Genomic DNA, 17,682 nt, shown 5'->3' with positions numbered 1-17,682 from the left:
GGGTGCAGACACCCCCTCCTGGGGTGCTGACACCCCTCACAGGGCAAACACCCTCCTTTGGGGGCAAACACGCTTTTTTTTTTTTTTTTTTTTGGTGAAAACACCTTTGTGTGCAAACATCCTTCCTTTGCGTGCAGACACTTTCTTGGGTGGAAACACCCTTCCTGGGGTGCTGCCCCCCCCCCTCCCTGGGTGCTAGCACCCTCCTGGGTGGCAGCCAAGGCCGTGGGGCTTGACAATCCGGTGGGTGGAGAGACAGACCCATTGCACCCCAAAATGTCCCCAGGCTGGGAGGGGGCCTGGCCGGGGCTCTTTGTCCCCATGCCGAGGGCTGTGTCACCTGTCAGAGAGGTGACCGGGGAGACGGTGGGTGTTTGGGGTGCTCCGAGCTGGGATCGGGGACAACCCACCCTGGGGGGACCTCGGGATGGGGGGGGGCAGGGGATGGGGGGCAGGGGATGGGGGACAGGCCCCACGCCAGAGCGCTGTGCCGGTCGCGGTCAGGGCTGCCCTTGGGACTGTCCCCTCTGCCGTCACTCTTTCCAGTGACATCGTCCGGCGCAGGAGCCGTGCTGGGGCGTGGGGACATCGGGGCGTGGGGCACAGGACATCCTGCAGCCCCCCCCCCCCCCGGGTTTCCTGGCACGGGTGGGAGCGGTGCGATGGCTCCGGGTGACCTTTGCGGGGTTAGGGACCATGGCAGCCACCGCCGCCGCCCCCCCCGGGGAGGGAAGTGGTGATGCTGCGGCTGCAGCCGCCTTCCCCCGGGGACAGCACCGTGTCCCCGTCCCCGCCGTGAGGCACCGGCCGCGGCCCCGTGGCCCCGGTCCCGCTCCCGGGGTCCAGCCTTGACCTTCTGCCCCCGCCGGGCCATCAGCGTGGGGGGTCTGTCCGTCCGCCTCCCCCTGCACCCAGCCCCCGGGGACCCCCCGGCCCTTGCCGCCATCCCCCGGTGCCTCCCGCCGGGAGCGTCCCGCAGCCGGTACCGGGCAGGAGCCGGCGCATTCCCGGCGTTCCCGGGCGGGCAGACGCCGTGGGCGGCCGGGGATTTTCTCTGCCTCCGCCCCGCCCCGGCAGCTCCGACCTCCCGGCGGGGGGCTGAGCTCAGGAGCGGGGGTCCCATCCCGGGGGTCCCATCCCGGGGGGTCTGATCCTCGGGGGTCCCATCCCGGGGGGATTCCGATTCCCATCGGGGGGTCCCAACTTAAGGGTCCCATCCCTGGGGGGGGTCCCAACTTAGGGGTCCCATCCTGGGGGGGGGTCCCATCCCATCGGGGGGTCTGATCCTCGGGGGTCCCATCCCGGGGGGATTCCGTCCCATCGGGGGGGGTCCCATCCTGGGGGGGTCCCATCCCATCGGGGAGTCTGGGATTTTTTGGGGGGGGTGGGCGCTGCCCCCCCATCCCCGCAGCCCAGGGCCGGGTCAGGGTCAGGGTGGGCGAAGGGGGGGCCGGTGGGGAGGAGCCGTCCCGCGCGTGCGGCCGCGGTTGCGCGTGGGGGGGGAGGAAGGGGGTGTGTGGGGCGAACCCCGCGCGCACGGGCACCTCCGCGCGTGGGCGGGGGGGGGGGAAGCTGTGGGGGTGGGAAGGGCGCGGTGCCCCGGCGTGGGCGTGGCGTGTGCTAACGCGCGTGCTCCCGCCGCCCGCTGTGCACGCGCAGGTATGTCCACGCCCCCCTCCGTGCGCACGCGCGAGGCGGCCCCCTCCCTCCCCGCAGGTGCCCGGGGGGCGGGGGGGGTGTGCGGCGCCTTTAAGGGCTGTGCCCGGAAGGGCGCGCCCCCCGCCCGGCCCCGCCCCCGCAGCGCACCGGCCCCGGTGGGGCGCGGTTCAGCGGCTTCGCGGTTCGGCCGCGGCTCCGGGTGCCGGTGCGGGACATGGCGGGGCCCCGCCGGGTGCTGGTGCTGCCGCTGCTGGGCGCGTTACTCGGTGCCGCCGCCTCCTTCAACCTGGACCGCTCCTTCCCGGTGCTCAAGGAGGGCGCGATCCCCGGCGGCTTCTTCGGCTTCTCGGTAGCGCTGCACCGCCAGACCGAGCGGCGGGAGCGGTGCCTGTGAGTGCAGCGGCGGGGGGGGGGGGGAGCGTGTCCCGGGGTCTCGGGTGGGAGTACGGGCGGGGGGGGCCCTGGGGTGGGAGCGGAGTCCTGGGGCTCGAGGCGCGGGGGGGAAGCGCGGGAGGGGTCCCCGTGGGGGAGGTGCGTGGGGTGAGGGTCCCCGGGGCAGGGCGAAGGGCCCGGGGCTCCGTGGGGGCAGGGGAGGGGGAGCTGGCAGGGCTTTGGGTGCGGGGAGAGGGGTGTCCCGGGGGTTTAGGTGCTGGGGTGGCAGTGGGGGGGAGGAAGCGGCCCCAGAGCCCTGAGCTCCGGGTAAGGGGGGGTGTACGCTCCCAAATAGCTCCTTGGGTGTTTGTTCCCTGCTCGGGGCTTTGCTCTGCACCCCCTTGTTGGAGAGGGTTCCCATCCTGACCCTGGGGTTTCCCCCCACCCTTATTCCCTGGGTGCTGAGCGCCCGCTGTGGGGTCCCCGTGCAGGACCCCGGTGACACGGGACAGGCCTGGCAGCACAGCAGGGACCCGCTGTGGCAGCACCGGTGGGCACGGAGCTGGGCAAACCGCCCCGGGAGGTGGGAGCCGTCCCCACCCGTGGGGTCCCTGCTCGGCACCGTCTGCGCTGACCCTCACCGGGGCGGTTGCGAAGCCCCTCGCGTCCCCCCACCCGCTCTGGGCGGCCGCTGGCCCCGTCCCCACCCAGCGGCCCTGGTTCTGCGGGGGGAGCCCCGGGGAACCTGTTGAACTGTAATTCCTGCTGCTGAGCAAACCCCCAACAAAAGCCCTTTTCAGCCGGTGCATCCCCCGTGCAATCCCGCCACTGTCACTCACCACGTCCCCTGCTGTCCCCCCAGCTCAGCCGGACCCCCCCCCCCCGAGCAGCATCCCCTCCATCCCTTCTGGCTGAAGGTGCGAGTTGCACGTGCGTGCTGGGGTGCAGGCGCCGGCGCAGAGGTTGGGTTGGGTTTTTCTCGCTTGAGGGCACAGGTTTTTGCTGGCTCACCCTCCCGTGGAACTCCCGGCTGCGGGGAGGGGGGGGATCACCCTTCGGAGACCCGGAGGGCTCCCTCTTTTCCGCCTGTACCCGTGGCGGAGGGACCGGCGGCAGCTGCCGGACGGAGGCATCTGCTGCTCCGCATTCCAGAGATGCATTTCGGCCGCTCACCCTGCCGTGGGACGGCTTGTTGTTGCTCCCGTCCAGGAGGGAGTAAAGCTGTTCCCAGCGGGGTAGCTGTGGGGGTGCAGGAGCCAGCCCAGCACCCCGGGGACCCCTCCTCCCCGTGGGGACGCGCTGGCTCCCATCCACGGCCGGGTTCCCCTGGCTCCGGTGGCATCGGAGCAGCTGGCGGGGGGGCGTCGTGGTCAGGGTCCTGGCTGGCGCTGGGGCAGACCGGCTCCTCCGTCTTCCTGGGACGCTGGGGGTGACCGTCGCTTTGTTTCGGGGGCGTTTGGGGGGCTCTGGCCCCAGCGGGAGCTTGCGATCCCCCAGTGTGGGCCACGTGGCCTGTGCGTGTCTGAGCGTGATGCCGGCGAGGCGCCGAGGCTCCGCGCGGGAAAGGCTTTGGAGCACCGAACCCCCGGGGGATTTGCACCCCCTTCCCCTGGGAGCCCTCCGCTGCCTGTCCCTGTTGGGGGGGGGGCACGGGGGGACCCTTGTGAGCGCGGGGGGGCCACGGGACACCAAGCGTGTCCCTGCTTCCCCAGGGGGCCTTGCGTGCGGGCAGCAGACCCGGATGGGCTGCGCAGGCAGCTCTGCCTGCACGGCGTGGGCAGGAGGGGGCCGGGGCGAGTGCAGGCAGCTCCTGCCTAACCAGGGCCGGGCTCGCTCGCTGCGGGCAGGTCTGGGGAGGCACCTGCGTCTCGTGGAAGCAGCGGGGTGGGGGTAAATATCAGCGTTGGCATCCTGACAGCCAGCCACCGTCCCGCAAGCTGGGGAGCTGCCTGCCCCTCGCTGCTGCCCGGGGAGGGGGGGGAGTGCAGGCAGGAGCGTGGCAGAGGGCTGGAAGAGCCACAGGGCTTGTCCCATCCGTGGGGGTGTCCGTGGTCCCCCAGCTGGGCTGTCAGAGCCGTGCCGGGCAGATGCCGTGGGGTGGGAGCGGTGCAGGTGTGCCCCCCAGCTCCCCCCATCCCGGCCCTGCGCTCCCTCCCCATGGCCGAGCCACCAGCCGGGGCGGGGGGTGCTGAGCCGGGCTGCAGCACCATGGGGGCGAACTCGCTCCCCTCCCTCGCCCGGCAGTGGACGGAGGCTCCCCCTGCCCTTTGCTCGCCGGGCCCTCGCAGGTGCAGTTGCACCGCAGCTGGGGTGGGGACAGGAAAGGGACGCTTCCTGCTGCCATCATCCCCACGTGGGGGGTGCCCCCTGCTTTTTTTGGGGACTCGATGCCCGGCCTCACCCTGACCTAGCTCTGTGCGTGTGGCGCGGGGGTGGCGGTGAGGCCAGAGCGATGCTCCGGAGCACGGCTGGCGTTCCCGACCTCCCGGCGGGGTGGGCAGAGCCACTTCCCGGCTGGGCGCCCAGGCTGGCACGGCACGGCTCGGCTCAGCTCGGCCGGCGTCGAGACGGAGTTCCCCCCCCCCCCGCCCCGCCCGCGGCTCCTGCGGTGTTTTTCATGTCTCGGAGCTGTGCCCATGCAAAGGTTTGTTTGCTCGCTCTTCCCCGGGCCAGGTGAAGGCGAGGTGGAAGCGTTATCTGCCTTCCTGGGATTAAGAAACTCCTTTGGCTGCCCGTGCCGGCTCCGGCTGCTCCCAGGACGGGGGGGTGGTTCGGCTGGTGGCCACGCTGGCAGGACCCGGCGGTGCCAGGGAAACCAGACCCACGTGGGTTTGGGGGTCCCTGAACGCCACGGGGAAACTGAGGCACGGTGCTTCTGTGCCAGGGAGCCTGGGGGGAGGCGACACCCACATCGATGACATTCCGGGTGCCTCAGTTCCCCTCCTGTGTGCCTTGGGGGGGCTCTGCCCGATGCTCGGGGGGGTCTTTCTGGTCCCGGCTGGTCGGTGGGGAGGAGGAGAGCGCGGCCGGCAGCGCGGCCGGCCGAATTCCCAGCTTTCCCTCCCCCTTGCCTGGTTTTCTGCCGATTGCCAGAGCTGGCCTGGCCGCGCTCCCCCCGCCTTGGCCGGGGGCCGGCGAGAGCTGCCGGGGTCCTGCTGGCCGCAGCTCCTTGCCAGGCGGGGGGGATGGATGCGCCGCAGCGGGGCCGGCGCCCGGGGGGTCATCAATCCATCCCTCCATCCGTCCATCCCTCGCAGCTTCCAGCAGCCATCTCTCCCCCTCTCCGCCTCCTTTCCGGCCTGGGTATCAGCAGATTTGCCGGCTCAGGGCTCCCGGGGGGGTCGATGGTTGCAGGGCCCCCCCCCGTTGCAGATGTAGCAGCACTGGGGGGGGGAGTCGGGGTGGGGGTGGCTGGTTTGGGGCTCGTCTGGAGCAGGGGTGCGCTGTGCTGGGATCACCCTCAGCTGCCCACCTCCGGGGGGGTGTTGGGGGCTGTACCCTGCAGCCCGGTTGTGGGGCTGAGCTCGCAAACGCAGAGCTTGTCCCAGCGCCGGTGCGGGGCAAGGTTTGGGGTGCGAAACCCTGGGGAGGGTCCCCACAGCCCTGGGTCTGGGTGCTGCCTGTGACCGGGGATGGGTGGGATGGGGTGCTGTGTGGACCCCCACCCGCATGCCCGCTCGTCACCCCTGGAGCGTGTCGGGCGATGGATGGGGTGCTGTGCTCGCTGCCCAGCCGCTCCCCGCCCTGGCGGGGGGTGTTTGGGGCTGGGGGGGGTGTGGTGCCATTTGGGGGGTGTGCGGACCCCCTGTGGCACAGCCCTTTGGGTTGGAGCCCCCTTCACCATCCTTGCCAGACCTCTCCCACTCCGGGGCGGCTGCGTTTCGGGGCCGGTCAGTGCCCTGGTGCTGAGTCCGTCCCACAGCCGCCTCTCCCGATGCTGGCGGGGAGCCCCCACGCTGCTGCCGCCCCCACGCTGCTGCCACCCCCACGCGCTGCCTCCCCCCTCGCCCCCCCAGTTTACCAGGGCGGATTAGGACGGGCTGCGGCCTCTCGCATTCCTGCCTCCTGTTCGTGCTGCTGTTGGACCGTCCCTGCCTTTGCTCTGCTGTCCTGGGCTGAGCCACCCCCGGGTGGGACCAGTGCCACAAACCGGTCCTGGCCTCCCCACGATGGGACCCCCAGCATCCCGGCTCCTGGTTTTCCTCGAGGTAGCTGGGCTCCGCGGGGCACCCTGGGGCACACAGGGGTGGAGGATGGCTGGGCACGTCCCCCCCCCCCCCGCTCTGGTGGAAGCCCCCAGCATCCCATGCCCCCCGCCCCCAGGAGCAGAGCCTGCGGGTGGGCTGCCGCTGCCGTGCCGGGAGGTTTTGGCTGGAGGCAGCGAGATGCCGGAGCTGCTTGGCCCGGGTCTGCTCCCACCCCCGGGACCTGCGGGGCACGGCCGTGAGGAGCGATGGTGGTTGGGAACGGCTTTGCTTGGAGCCGGGGTCCGGCCGAGCCAGGACCACCCGGGGAGGCGGGGGGCAGCCCCCGGCAAGGGGCTGTACGTGTGTCCCTGCCCTCGGGAGCCACGCTGGCCGTGGGGCAGCACCCGAGGGCTGTGGGTCCCGCTGGGGGGGCAAGACGCGCCCCCCCCCCCAACTTCTCCCCCCAGCCTTGAGTCACAGCGCAGCCGCCCTGAGTCACCTCCTCCCCAGATAAGGGGGGACAGTGGTGCCCCTTGTTCCCCCCGCGTCCCTCAGGTGTATGGGGGGGGGGGAAGGAATTAGGGGCCCCCTCCATGCCCTTGCCTTCGCACCCGGTGCATCCCGCCTTCCCGGGGGGATGCAGATGCCGCTGGCACCCCCAGCCCAGCATTTCCAGGGAGGGTGGACCCCCCCGCTGCACCCCTTGGGGGGCTCTGCTGCGGCTGAGTGGTGCCATCCCCCCCCACCTGCAGCGTCTGGCTGACTCAGCCCGAGCGATGCCGCCAGCAGTGCCCGTCACCGGCTGGGCGGGCGCGGGGGGCCCCGGCGTGCCGGGGCGGGGGCTGCCTGGGGCCCCACATTCCTCCTGTGCCGGGGCTTTGAGTCAGCCGCCCCGGCGCTGCCCCGACGCGCCCGCGCTCCCAGCCTGGCGTTGCTCAGCCCAGCCTGCCCGCGGTTCCCTTCCCGACAGCAGCGCCAGGACAGGCACCGTGAGCCGGGCTTGCCGCTGTCCTCGCTGGTGGCAGAGCTGGCCGCGCTGAGGACCAGCCAACTCGTTACCCCAGTGCCCTGGGATAAGGTCGGGGGGTTGCGGCAGTTACCTGGGTGTCTCATCCCCCCCGGCAGCCTGTCCCCGTCCTGCCTGCGAGGAGGGACGTGTTTCCTCTGCTGGCACGCGCGGCCGTGCCTCCTCCACGCCATTGTCCTCGGGATGCCGAAGGACTTCCCAGCGGAAAGGTTGGCCTTTCCGGAGCCCCCCGGGCACGCCGGGCCCTCCTGCCGTCCCCCAGCCCCGTGGCAGGGCTGCGCATCCTGTGCCCTGCTGCGGCCTGGGGTCCCCAGCCTCTTCCCTTGGGATGGGGGGGTTCAGGTGGGTGCTGGGGTCCCTTGAGCATCGCCTTAGGGCCCCCGGGGGGTGAGCGGGGCGGCGGGTGTGGCGTTTCCAGCCCGGGCATCCCTCCAGCGATGCCGACGTCCTTCCCCGCGCGTGGTACCGCTGTGACTCAGCCGGGACATCTCTGCCCCTGAGTCACCCCCCGGATGGGTGCTGCCCCCCCGGGACCCCCGGTGCTGCCCGGAGGAGGGGAAGCAAGCCCAGACACCTCCCGGGAAGAGGGGTGCACGTGTGCCCCTCCCGGAGCTGGTTCCCAGCTCACCCTCCCCGCTCCTGGGGGGGGGGGTCTCCCCCCTCGCCGGGACACCCGGTTCTCGCGGCGTTCCCTGGCACGGCAGCGGGAGGCGGTGAGCCTGTCTGCCGGACACGCCACAGCTGTGCCGCGGGGGCCCCGGCCTCGCCGCCGGCTCAAAGGTTGGCCGGGAAGGGCTGCGGCTGTTTACACAGGCACGGGGGCCCCGGCGCTGGCGGCAGCCGGGTTGTGCCGAGCGGCTCCCCGCTTCGCTGCCGGTGTCGGGCTGACACCCCCCCCCCCCCCCCCCGCTGCGTGCCGGGATGGGGGGGCTCAGCCGTGAGCCTGGGCTGGGATCGGGCCCTGCGAGGAGGGGGCGGGGAGCGTGTCCCCCACCCGTGGGGGGGGGCTGTCCCTCCGCTGTCCCGTGACGCCTTTCAGCGTGCTCGTGCCCCCGCGTGCTGTGGGGAGAGGCTGGTCGCTGCCGGCCCCGTGCGTGCCCGTCCCAGGGGAACCCCCTTCCTGCTCCGGAGATGGGGCTGGGGGTGCCCTGCCCCCCTTTGTTTGGGGGTGTCAAGGCGTGACGTGCTCTGGGGAAGCGGCTCCCGTCCCCTCCGAGCGTCTCCTGGCCGCCGTCGCACCCCCACCCTCTCCCCAGGGCCGCCTGCCTGGCTTTGCACCCCCAAAATAAGACCGGGGGGGCATTGGGGCAGGTGGACCCACTGCCCCCCTCGTCTCACCCACCCGCCCCCCCCTCTGCCCCCCAGGCTGCTGGTCGGGGCCCCCCAGGATGCGGAGCCAGCGAACGGCACGCGGACGGGCGCCGTCTACGCCTGCCCCCTCACCGCCTCCACCAGCGACTGCCAGCGGCTCGACATCGAGTTGAAGAGTACGTGAGCACCCCGGGGCACCCCGAAACACACACCCCCTCCAGCACACGGGGGGCGGGGGGGTCCCCGCTCTCACGCTCTCTCTTCCTCGCCCAGGTGAGCCGGACAAGGCCATCATCGATGGCATGTGGCTGGGGGTGACGGTGGCCAGCCAGCGGCAGCCGGCCGGGAGGGTGCTGGTGAGTGCGCTCACACCCCGATATTTCACACGCGTGTGCCGGTGCTGAGCTGCCGCCTCGCACAACTGCACCAGAGAGCAGGCGGTCCTTGCACGTGCGCCTTGCGCGTGTCCCCAGCACGGTGGCACCGAGCAGAGGCGCTGCGGGGGCTCCCCCGTCACCCCCCCCCCCCCAATCCCCTGGGGCAGGGAGCTGTGGGGTGCCGGGGTGCCCGGACCCCCCGGCGCAGGGTGCGCCCGTGCGGGTGGGCCGATGCTCTGGGGAGCATCTCGGTGCTCGGGTGGCCGGACAGCACCGCGCACTCTGGACCGTGGCGGGCGGGGGGGCTGCGATGTACGGGCTGCCTTAGTGCCGGGGCAGCGTGCGTATATACGGCCTGACGCCCGCACCAGGGCAGGGGGTGGCCGTACCCCCCCGGTTTGTGGGGGTGCCGCAGCAGGGGCTCACGTCCGGGGCCGTGCCGGCAGGCCTGCGCTCACCGTTACACCAAGGTGCTGTGGTCAGGCAGCGAGGACCAGCGGCGCATGGTGGGCAAGTGCTACGTGCGGGGTAACGACCTGCGCCTCAACATCAGCGACGAGTGGCAGACCTACCACAACGAGATGTGCAACTCCAACACCGACACCGACGAGACCGGCATGTGCCAGATGGGCACCAGCGCCGGCTTCACCGCCAACATCATCTATTTCGGGGCGCCCGGTGCCTACAACTGGCAAGGTGAGCGTGCCGCGGGGCACCCCCTTGTCGTGCGCGAGCATCTGTGTGTGCGGGCACGTTGGAACGCACGTGTGCGTGTGCACGCTTGTGTGCAGTGATGTGCCCACGTGGTATGGTGAGCGCACACGTGTGCTGGAGCGTGCGTGCGCGTGTTTGCACGCTTCTGCATGAGGCTGTGCCCGAGCGTGCGCTACACGCATCGTGCGTGTGCGCCTTGGCAGGTGCTTACCTACACACCCGTGCAAACCCTCTGCACGTGGGTGAGTGTGTCCGTGCGCGTGCACATGCATACAGCCGTGTGTGTGCTCACACGCGCTCTGGGTGTGCAAGGGGAGCGGGTGCCGAGCCGGGGGCTGCCCCCCACTGCGGGGTTAACCCCCCCTCCGTCGCAGGCACCGACTACATGCTGCAGCGGGAGACGTGGGACCTCTACGACTTCTCCTACCCCAACAGGAAGAACGGCAATACCTACATAGGTGGGGGGCAGCAGGGCGGGGGGGGCGTCCCCGGGCTCCTCGGGGGGGGGGGGGTGGATTTAGGGGGGACCTTGGGGGCGGATGTTAAACCGGCGTGAGGTTTAGGGGGGCTTGGAGCCCCCCCCCCCCAGGGATGGTGTGAGCAGGGGTGACGCCGTGCTGGCCAGGGGGCTGTGGGGGGCTCCTGGGGGGACTCGGGGGGGTTCCTGTGCTGGCCCCCATCTCACTGGGGGGGTCTGGCGGCAGGGTACACGGTGGAGGTGGGCAGCGCGGTGCTGCAGCAGGACGCGGTGACGGTGGTGACGGGCGCTCCCCGGTACAAGCACGTGGGCGCCGTGTACCTGCTGAGCCGCAGCTCCCAGCAGACGCTGCAGAGCAGCCGCCTCCTCCCCGGCCCCCAGGTCGGCTCCTACTTCGGCAGCGCCGTGGCCCTGGCAGACCTCAACAACGACGGGTGAGGGCGGGGGGCCGGGACCCCCCAGCTCCCGGGGGTGGGGGGGTCTGACCTGGGGCATCCTGCAGCTCAGTGGAGTCTCTGTGGGTCATAGCATGGGGGGGGGGCACGGCTCCAGGGGTGGGGGTCTCGCTGATTTTTTTGAGGGGGGGGGGCTCAACTTTTTATGGACTTGGGGGGGATTAGGGTTTGGGTCCCCCCCAGTTCTGGTGTGTCGGGATGGGGGGTGGGTTACGTCGTAGCCCCCAGCTCTGACTGCCCCGCAGGTGGCAGGACCTGGTGGTGGGGGCCCCCTACTACTTCGAGCGGAAGCAGGAGGTGGGGGGCGCAGTCTACGTCTACATGAACGAGGTGGGGGACTTCCAGCCCCAGGCCAGCCTGGTCCTCACCGGCCCCAGCTACTCCGCCTTCGGCTTCGCCGTGGCCAGCATCGGGGACGTCAACCAGGACGGCTTCCAGGGTGAGGGGCTGGGGACCCTCGTGGGGGGAGCCGTGGTGGAGGGGTGCAGCAGGGCTGCCTCGGGGTGGGGGGGTCTTCAAGTAAGAGGGGATGCCGCTCGGGGGGGGAGCGTGGCGGGTCTCTGGAGAGGTTTGGGGTGAAGTGAAGGAGATGGGGGGTGGCGTGGTGGGGGGTGCGTTCAAGGAGGGGAGGGGCTGGGTGAGGGTTGGGCGTGGGGGGGGTCGAAGAGGGGCAGGGGAGGTGCGAAGGCACTGTGGGGCGGCCCCCAGCCCGTCCCCGTGGGGCTGACCCTGCTCTTCTCCCCACAGATATCGCCGTGGGGGCTCCTTTCGAGGGGCCCGGGAAGGTCTACATCTACCACAGCAGCGCAGAGGGGCTGCTGGCCAAACCCCGGCAGGTAACGGCCCCACGGGGAGCCCCTCACCGAGGCAGCGGGGCTCCGCGTCCCCTCCGAGCATCCCGTGCTCCGGGGTGGGATACAGCGGGCGGATCCCCCGCTCCCGGGGGCTGATGAGCGATGGGTGACACCCCCCCCCCCCAACGCACCGTGCCCCCCAGGTGATCAGCGGGGCGGATCTGGGCCCGGCCAGCATGCGGACCTTCGGGTACTCGCTGAGCGGGGGGCTGGACGTGGACGGTAACTCCTACCCCGACCTCCTGGTGGGCAGCTTGGCGGAGAGGGTCGTCCTGCTCAGGTAAGGGGGGGGGCACCCTGCGGCCCTCTGTGCTCCCTGCTGCCTCCCAGGGCCGGATCCTGCCCTTGCCAGCGCCCCGGGGCAGGGAGCTGGGCACGGAGCTGGCACCAGGCAAGGGGGGGGGGGGGGCTGTGCCGCGGCTGGGGGGGCTCAGCCGACCCCCGTCTCTGCCCAGAGCTCGGCCCGTGATCAACATCTTGAACAAGACCTTCACGGTGACCCCCAGCAAGGTGGACCCTGCCCGGTGCACGCCTGACTCCTGGTGAGCGCGTCCCCCCGCTCCGGTGCAGCCGGTCCCGCTCGCGGCACTGCGGTGCCACCAGCTCCGCTCACGGCCGCTGTTCCCCCCCCCAGTGTCACGGTGACCGTCTGCTTCTCCTACAACCAGAGCGCTGGAGACCCCAAGTACAAGGAGAAGATCAGTGAGTGCCCGGGGGTGCAGGCGTGGGTGCGTGCGCACGTCTTGGGGGATGGCGTCCGCCAGCACTTGTGCATGGGTGTGTGCACGCACGGGGACGCGCGCGTCTGCGTGCGCAGGGGTGTGTCTGAGCACACGGTTAGGGAAGGGCAAGCATGCGCCGGCGCGCGGGGATGCACACGTGTGTGCACGGGGGATATGCGTGCGCACAGGGGTTGTGTTGGAGGTAGGCGCGTGTGCAACGCTCGTGGCACTCCGCTCCCCCGCAGCCCTGGAGTACACCCTGGAGGCTGACAAGGACCGGCACCCCCCCAGGGTCAGGTTTTTGGGGACCCACTCTGCCGTCTACCGCGGCATCTTCCCCATGCCCGAGACCCGCTGCGAATCCAAGGAGCTCCTGCTGCTGGTGAGCGTGCGCGAGTGCACGTGTGCGTGTGTGCACGTGTGCGTGTGTGGTGGCAGGTTGCTCTACGCGTGGCACTGGAGGCGGGGAGCGGGATGGTGGGGTGCGGAGGCTCTTGGGAACAGCAGGGCTGGGAAAAGAGGCGGCAATCCGTCCCTCCGTCCCTCCTGTGATGAGTCTGCCGGGTCTCGTGGGCAGGGGCTGGTAGCCCGGACGTGGCCGGGGGCTGCGGCTGGAGCTGAAGGGGAGCCGGGGAGGGAGTCGGGGCTCTGCTGTGATTTCTGCCACCCCACAGGACAACATCCGAGACAAGCTGCACCCCATCGTGCTCTCCATGAACTACTCGCTGGTGGAGAAGCCCAGGGCCGTCCAGCTGGGTCCCCACTCCCTCGACGCCTTCCCCATCCTCAACCAGGACCAGTCCCACGAGAACGAGACCAAGGTGCCGGGAGGCCGATGGAGATGTTGGGCTGCAAGCGCCGCGCTGAGCCTGGCCCGGGGGTGGCAGAAGGCTCACGGGGACGTCCCTGTCCCGCCAGGTCGAGTTCCAGAAGGAGTGCGGCTTCGACAACAAGTGCTACAGCAACCTCCAGCTCCAGAGCAGCTTCGTCACCGACCAGAACCAGCCCCTGCCCAGGTGACAGCGGGTCCCCCCGGGTCCCCATCCACCTCTCCCACCCGTTGTGTCACCCCCCTCGGCCACGGGTCACCCCTCAGCCCCCCCGGGCTGTCCCAGGGTGGTGGTGGTGGGGAGGTGGGGGGGGGGGGCGGGGGGGTGTCTCCATCCTGCTGGGGTGGGCCACCCGTGTGCTGAGCGGGACGGTCTCTGCGCAGGCTGAACGGTACCCAGGTGCTGCAGTACAGCCGGGACGTGCGGAAGCTCTACCTGAGCATCAACATCACCAACGTGCCCACCGCCCCCTCCAACGGCGAGGATGCCCACGAGGCGCTGCTCAACATCACGGTGCCCGCCAGCCTGCTGCCCTCCTCCGTCCGCCCGGTAGGCGATGGCGTCCCCTTCCCGGCCCGGGAAGGTGCAAGGACCGAGGTGGGCGCTGCCAGAGCCTTCCTCATCCTCTTCCCCTCCCCAGAGCGGAGCCTGTACCTTTGCGGAGACGGTGCTGTGCGAGCTGGGCAACCCTTTTAAGAGGAACCAGAGGGTGAGTGCTTCCCCCCCCCCCAGCCCTTTTTGGGGGCTCGGCAGGCGGGCGGGGGTCCGGCCGAGCTGCTCCACGGTCGCTCTGTGCTGCAGGCAGAGCTGATCATCACCTTCGAGGCCATCGGGATCATGCTGGACACACGGGAGGTCCTGGTGTGGCTGGATCTGTCCACGTGAGTGTCCTGGGAGGGGGGTTGGAATGGGGGGGGGGGTGTCCCTGGAGCGATGTCGGCTCCTCCCTCCATCCCGCGGTGGAAGGGTGGTGGTGGAGCGGGGTCGTATCCGGTAGCGTTGCTGGTCCGGGAAGGACTGGAATGCCGGCAGGGCTCGTGGGACGGGCAGGATGGGGACCCCGTGGCTCCTGCCGGGGGGGGGGGGGCTGCCCCATGCTCTCTGGGGGCTGTTGGGTGCTGGGAGACGCTGACCCCAGTGCCGTGGCAGGCAAAGCACCCAGGAGGACCTGCAGCCCGTGCTGGCCAAGCTGCTGGTGGACTACAGCATCCAGTCCTCGCTGACCACGTGAGTCACGGCCGCGGCCCCTCCGCCCACCCCGCACGAATTTGGCTGCGTCGGGAGCGGGCACGGCCCCCCCGTGTCCCAGGAATGGGGCGGACGGACGCCCCGGAGATGGTCCCTGCGCCCCTCGCCGTGCCTGACCCCCGCTCTGTCCCCAGGGCCACCTTCCACGCGCAGTCGTACTTCAGCGGGACGGTGGTGGGCGAGTCGGCCATGCGCAGCGAGCAGGACGTGGGCAGCCCCCTCGCCTTTGACTTCCAGGTGAGCTGGGGGGCCGCCGGTGCCCGTGGGGGGGTGGGAGCGCTGGGCTCCATCCCCTGCTCCGCTTCGCAGGTGACCACCAAGGGCGAGTCGCTGGGCACCCTGGGCACCATCCTGCTGGGCTTCGAGTGGCCCTACGAGATCCCCAACGGCAAATGGCTCCTGTACCCCACCGAGATCCTCGTCAACAGCAACGAGACCTGCCAGCCCCCCGGGGGGGTCATTAACCCCCTCAACCTGACCGTGAGCGCCCTTGTCCCTGCCGCTCTGCGGGGATGTGTCCCTGCCCCCCCCCCCCATCGTGGGTCCTGTCAGCCCCCTCAGCCCCGGGTGGGCAGAGCTGCCCGGGCTCTGACGGGGCTTTTCCTGCCCCCCCCAGCTGCTGGAGGACCAGGGTCCATCCAGGCAGAGGCGGGAGCTGGAGGCCCCGGAGCCGGCGGAGCCCCCCGTCACCCTGGCCACCGCCAAGAAAGCCAAGTCGGAGGTGGTGCTGGTGAGTGGGTGCTGCAGGGCTGGGGGGGTCCGGCAGCACGTGCCTTCCGCCAGGACCGCTGCGCACGCCGCTTCCCCGACACCATGCGCTGGGGGCTCCGGGTCCCCCCCTGACCCCCCCCTTATCTCCCAGAGCTGCTCCAAGGGCACCGCTCGCTGCATCTGGTTCGAGTGCCCCCTCCTGCACACCCAGCACCCCACCACCTTCAGCATCCGCGCCCGGGTCTGGAACAGCACCTTCATCGAGGTCAGCGCGGGGCGGCACGGCCTGGAGATGGGGGGGCGATGGGGGGGTCAGGGCTGGGCTGCTCCCTTGGGGATGGTGCAGAAACAGGGCACTGAGTTTGCCCGGTCTCAGCTGTGGTGCTAACACCCACCCCCTACCCCTTCCGTCGTCCGTGTCCCCCCACTTCCATCATGCGTGCCCCCCCCAGGAGTACAGCAATTTTGACCGGGTGAAGGTGGACGGTACGGCCACGCTCTTCCTCCGCACCCACGTCCCCACCATCAACATGAGGAACCACACGGTGCGGGTGAGTGACGCCGGAGCCCCGTACTGGGAGAGGCTGGCAGGGACTGGGGCCGCTGGGAGCTCTTTCCCCGACGAGGCTCTTCTCGGCCCTTCCAGTTCTCCGTGGACGTGGACTCGGAGCTGACGGAGGAGCAGCCGGCCGAGATCGCGCTGTGGCTGGTGCTGGTGGCGGTGGCGGCCGGGCTGCTGCTGCTGGGGCTGATCATCCTCCTGCTCTGGAAGGTGAGGGGGGGCCCGGATCCCCCTCCTGGGGAGGGAGTGCAGGAGCCACGCTGAGACCCGACGGGCTCATGTCACCAGTGGCTGCCGTCCTCCCCGGCTGCGGTGGGTGGAAGGTGCTCCCCTGGCTGGAAGGCACCGATGAGGAAGAGGAGCAGAGTCCTGACTCGTTCCCCGGTGCAAAACATTTTGGGAGCTGCAAAAATCCCACCCAGAGCAGGGCTGGACCCCGTGGCTCCCCCCTCCCCCTGCGCTGCGAGGACTGGGGGGGGGGGGGGTCTCCCCGACTCCCTGGGGACCCCCCGGCACCCTGGGGACCCCACTCTCTGGCCAGGAGGGGTTACGTGGGTCTGCAGGCCCCCCCCTGCCCCGCGGCATCCCCTGGGGTGAGGGTGCAATGGGACAGCTCGCCCCCCACCCCGCGGGGGCGGCCAGGAGCCCCCCGTCCCCTGTCCTGTCCCCCCTGACCCGTCCCCTCCTTCCTCGCAGTGCGGTTTCTTCCGGCGGGCCAACACGCGCGCCATGTACGAAGCCAAGGGGCAGAAGGCGGAGATGAGGATCCAGCCCTCGGAAACCAAGCGGCTGACGGACAGCTACTAGTGGGGGGGCAGCCCCGCTGCTCCCCCCCCGGGCGCCCGCGCCACCCGCTTGGTAATGCCCCGTGGGGCTGGTTGCAGCGGCATCCTCCTCCTCTTCAGCCTCCTCTTCAGCCTCCTCTTCCTCACTGCCTCTCTCAGCTGGGTCCCCGTAGGGCACGAGGGGCTCCGCGGGGGTCCAGGACTGCTGCCCCCTCTGGGCTCTCTCCCCTTGGCTCCCCGGTGTCGCTCCGGCCCCACGCTGACCCCCTCCCCTCCTTCTTCCCCCCCCCCGCAGTGCGACTTCTTCCAGCGGACCCGCTACTACCGGATCATGCCCAAGTACCACGCGGTGAGGATCCGGCAGGAGCAGCGCTACCAGCCTGGCGGCCTCCTGCCCCGCCGGCACAAGAAACACTGGGTGACCAAGTGGCAGGAGCCTGAGAAGTACTACTGACCCCCCCCGCCCCCCCCCCCGGCCCCCGTGCGAGGGGAGCGCAGGGCCGGTGTTTGACTTTGCACAAGTGCATCTCCCCCTGCCCCCCATCCGCCTCCCCGCTCGGATGCGGCCGCACCCCGGCGCTGGCTTCTGCACGCTCCTGTCTGCTTCCCCGGGCTCACCGGCGTGCAGCCCGGCTCTTGCACGCTCGTGCCTTGCACGCTTATGGGGATGAGCCCCAGATGTGCCCCCCATACCCCGACGGGACCGCTGCTGGTCTCACCGAGTGCCTTCCCCCCATGCAGACACTCCTGCTGCTGTGTCCCACACGGCTCCTTGCACACCAGGACACGTCCTCGCACGCCGGGACACGCTCGCTCGCGCCCCCCCCCCCCCCCCCCCCCGCATCCCCCTTCCTTCGGTGCCGGGTGTGGGACTCCCCGTGGAATGGTGGGAGCTTGTGCCTTCCTCCCCTGCCTCCTCCTCCCCAAAGCAGCGCAGGGGCCTGATCCTGCATGCTCGCACCCCCCACTCTGCACTGGACACAGCTTTGGTTTGGGGGGGCGGTGGGTGCAGAGCATGGGGCTGTGTCCCCGTGCCCCCCGGGGGTCTGTCCCGCCCCACGGACGCTGCCCCGGGCATTAAGTTATTCCGTGTCTCTCGTCAGCGTTTTGGGGATGAGCTCCAGAGCGCAGTCGGTACTGGGGGTTGGGGGGGGTCCTGCACCCCCCCCGGCCCCCACTCACCTGGGGCCCAATAAAGCCTCGCTCCGGGATTTGTAACCTCTTGTCTGCTCCGTGTCCGGGCGGACGGCGAGACGGGGGCTGGGCTGGGGGGAAAGGGGGGGCTGGGGGGAGAAAGGGGGGCTGGGGGGGGGGGGATGCCTGGGGCAGGCAGGGGGCTTGGGGGGGGTGCCCCGGAGAGGGGCAGGGATGGGGGGGTACGGCCCGGGGG

General features: G+C 71.1%; 1 protein-coding gene across 2 annotated transcripts; it reads left to right on the top strand.

The window, feature by feature from the left end:
• The first annotated feature begins 1,664 nt into the window (after positions 1–1,664).
• Positions 1,665–17,510, top strand: ITGA3 (integrin subunit alpha 3). Of its 2 annotated transcripts, XR_008573928.1 has the most exons (26): positions 1,670–2,049; positions 8,611–8,732; positions 8,830–8,912; positions 9,380–9,629; positions 10,022–10,105; positions 10,352–10,559; positions 10,826–11,019; positions 11,328–11,416; positions 11,578–11,714; positions 11,890–11,976; positions 12,069–12,136; positions 12,402–12,538; positions 12,831–12,977; positions 13,075–13,172; positions 13,370–13,535; positions 13,627–13,695; positions 13,788–13,867; positions 14,136–14,213; positions 14,369–14,471; positions 14,544–14,714; positions 14,851–14,964; positions 15,097–15,210; positions 15,398–15,496; positions 15,592–15,717; positions 16,204–16,365; positions 16,588–16,728. XR_008573928.1 is itself a non-coding variant. In XM_054801817.1 (25 exons), the coding sequence occupies exons 1-25, from the start codon at positions 1,874–1,876 to the stop codon at positions 16,744–16,746; spliced, it is 3,159 nt and encodes a 1,052-aa protein (XP_054657792.1). In that variant the 5' UTR covers positions 1,665–1,873; the 3' UTR covers positions 16,747–17,510. The 2 variants fall into 2 exon arrangements, 1 of the variants encoding a protein (XP_054657792.1); XM_054801817.1 differs by lacking the exon at positions 16,204–16,365 and having other exon boundaries at positions 1,665–2,049; positions 16,588–17,510.
• The last annotated feature ends 172 nt before the right edge of the window (positions 17,511–17,682 follow it).

Source organism: Grus americana, chromosome 22 (assembly GCF_028858705.1).
Source record: "Grus americana isolate bGruAme1 chromosome 22, bGruAme1.mat, whole genome shotgun sequence".
In the NCBI taxonomy this organism is placed as follows: Eukaryota; Metazoa; Chordata; class Aves; order Gruiformes; family Gruidae; genus Grus; species Grus americana.
This window is presented reverse-complemented; position numbering and strand designations above follow the sequence as displayed.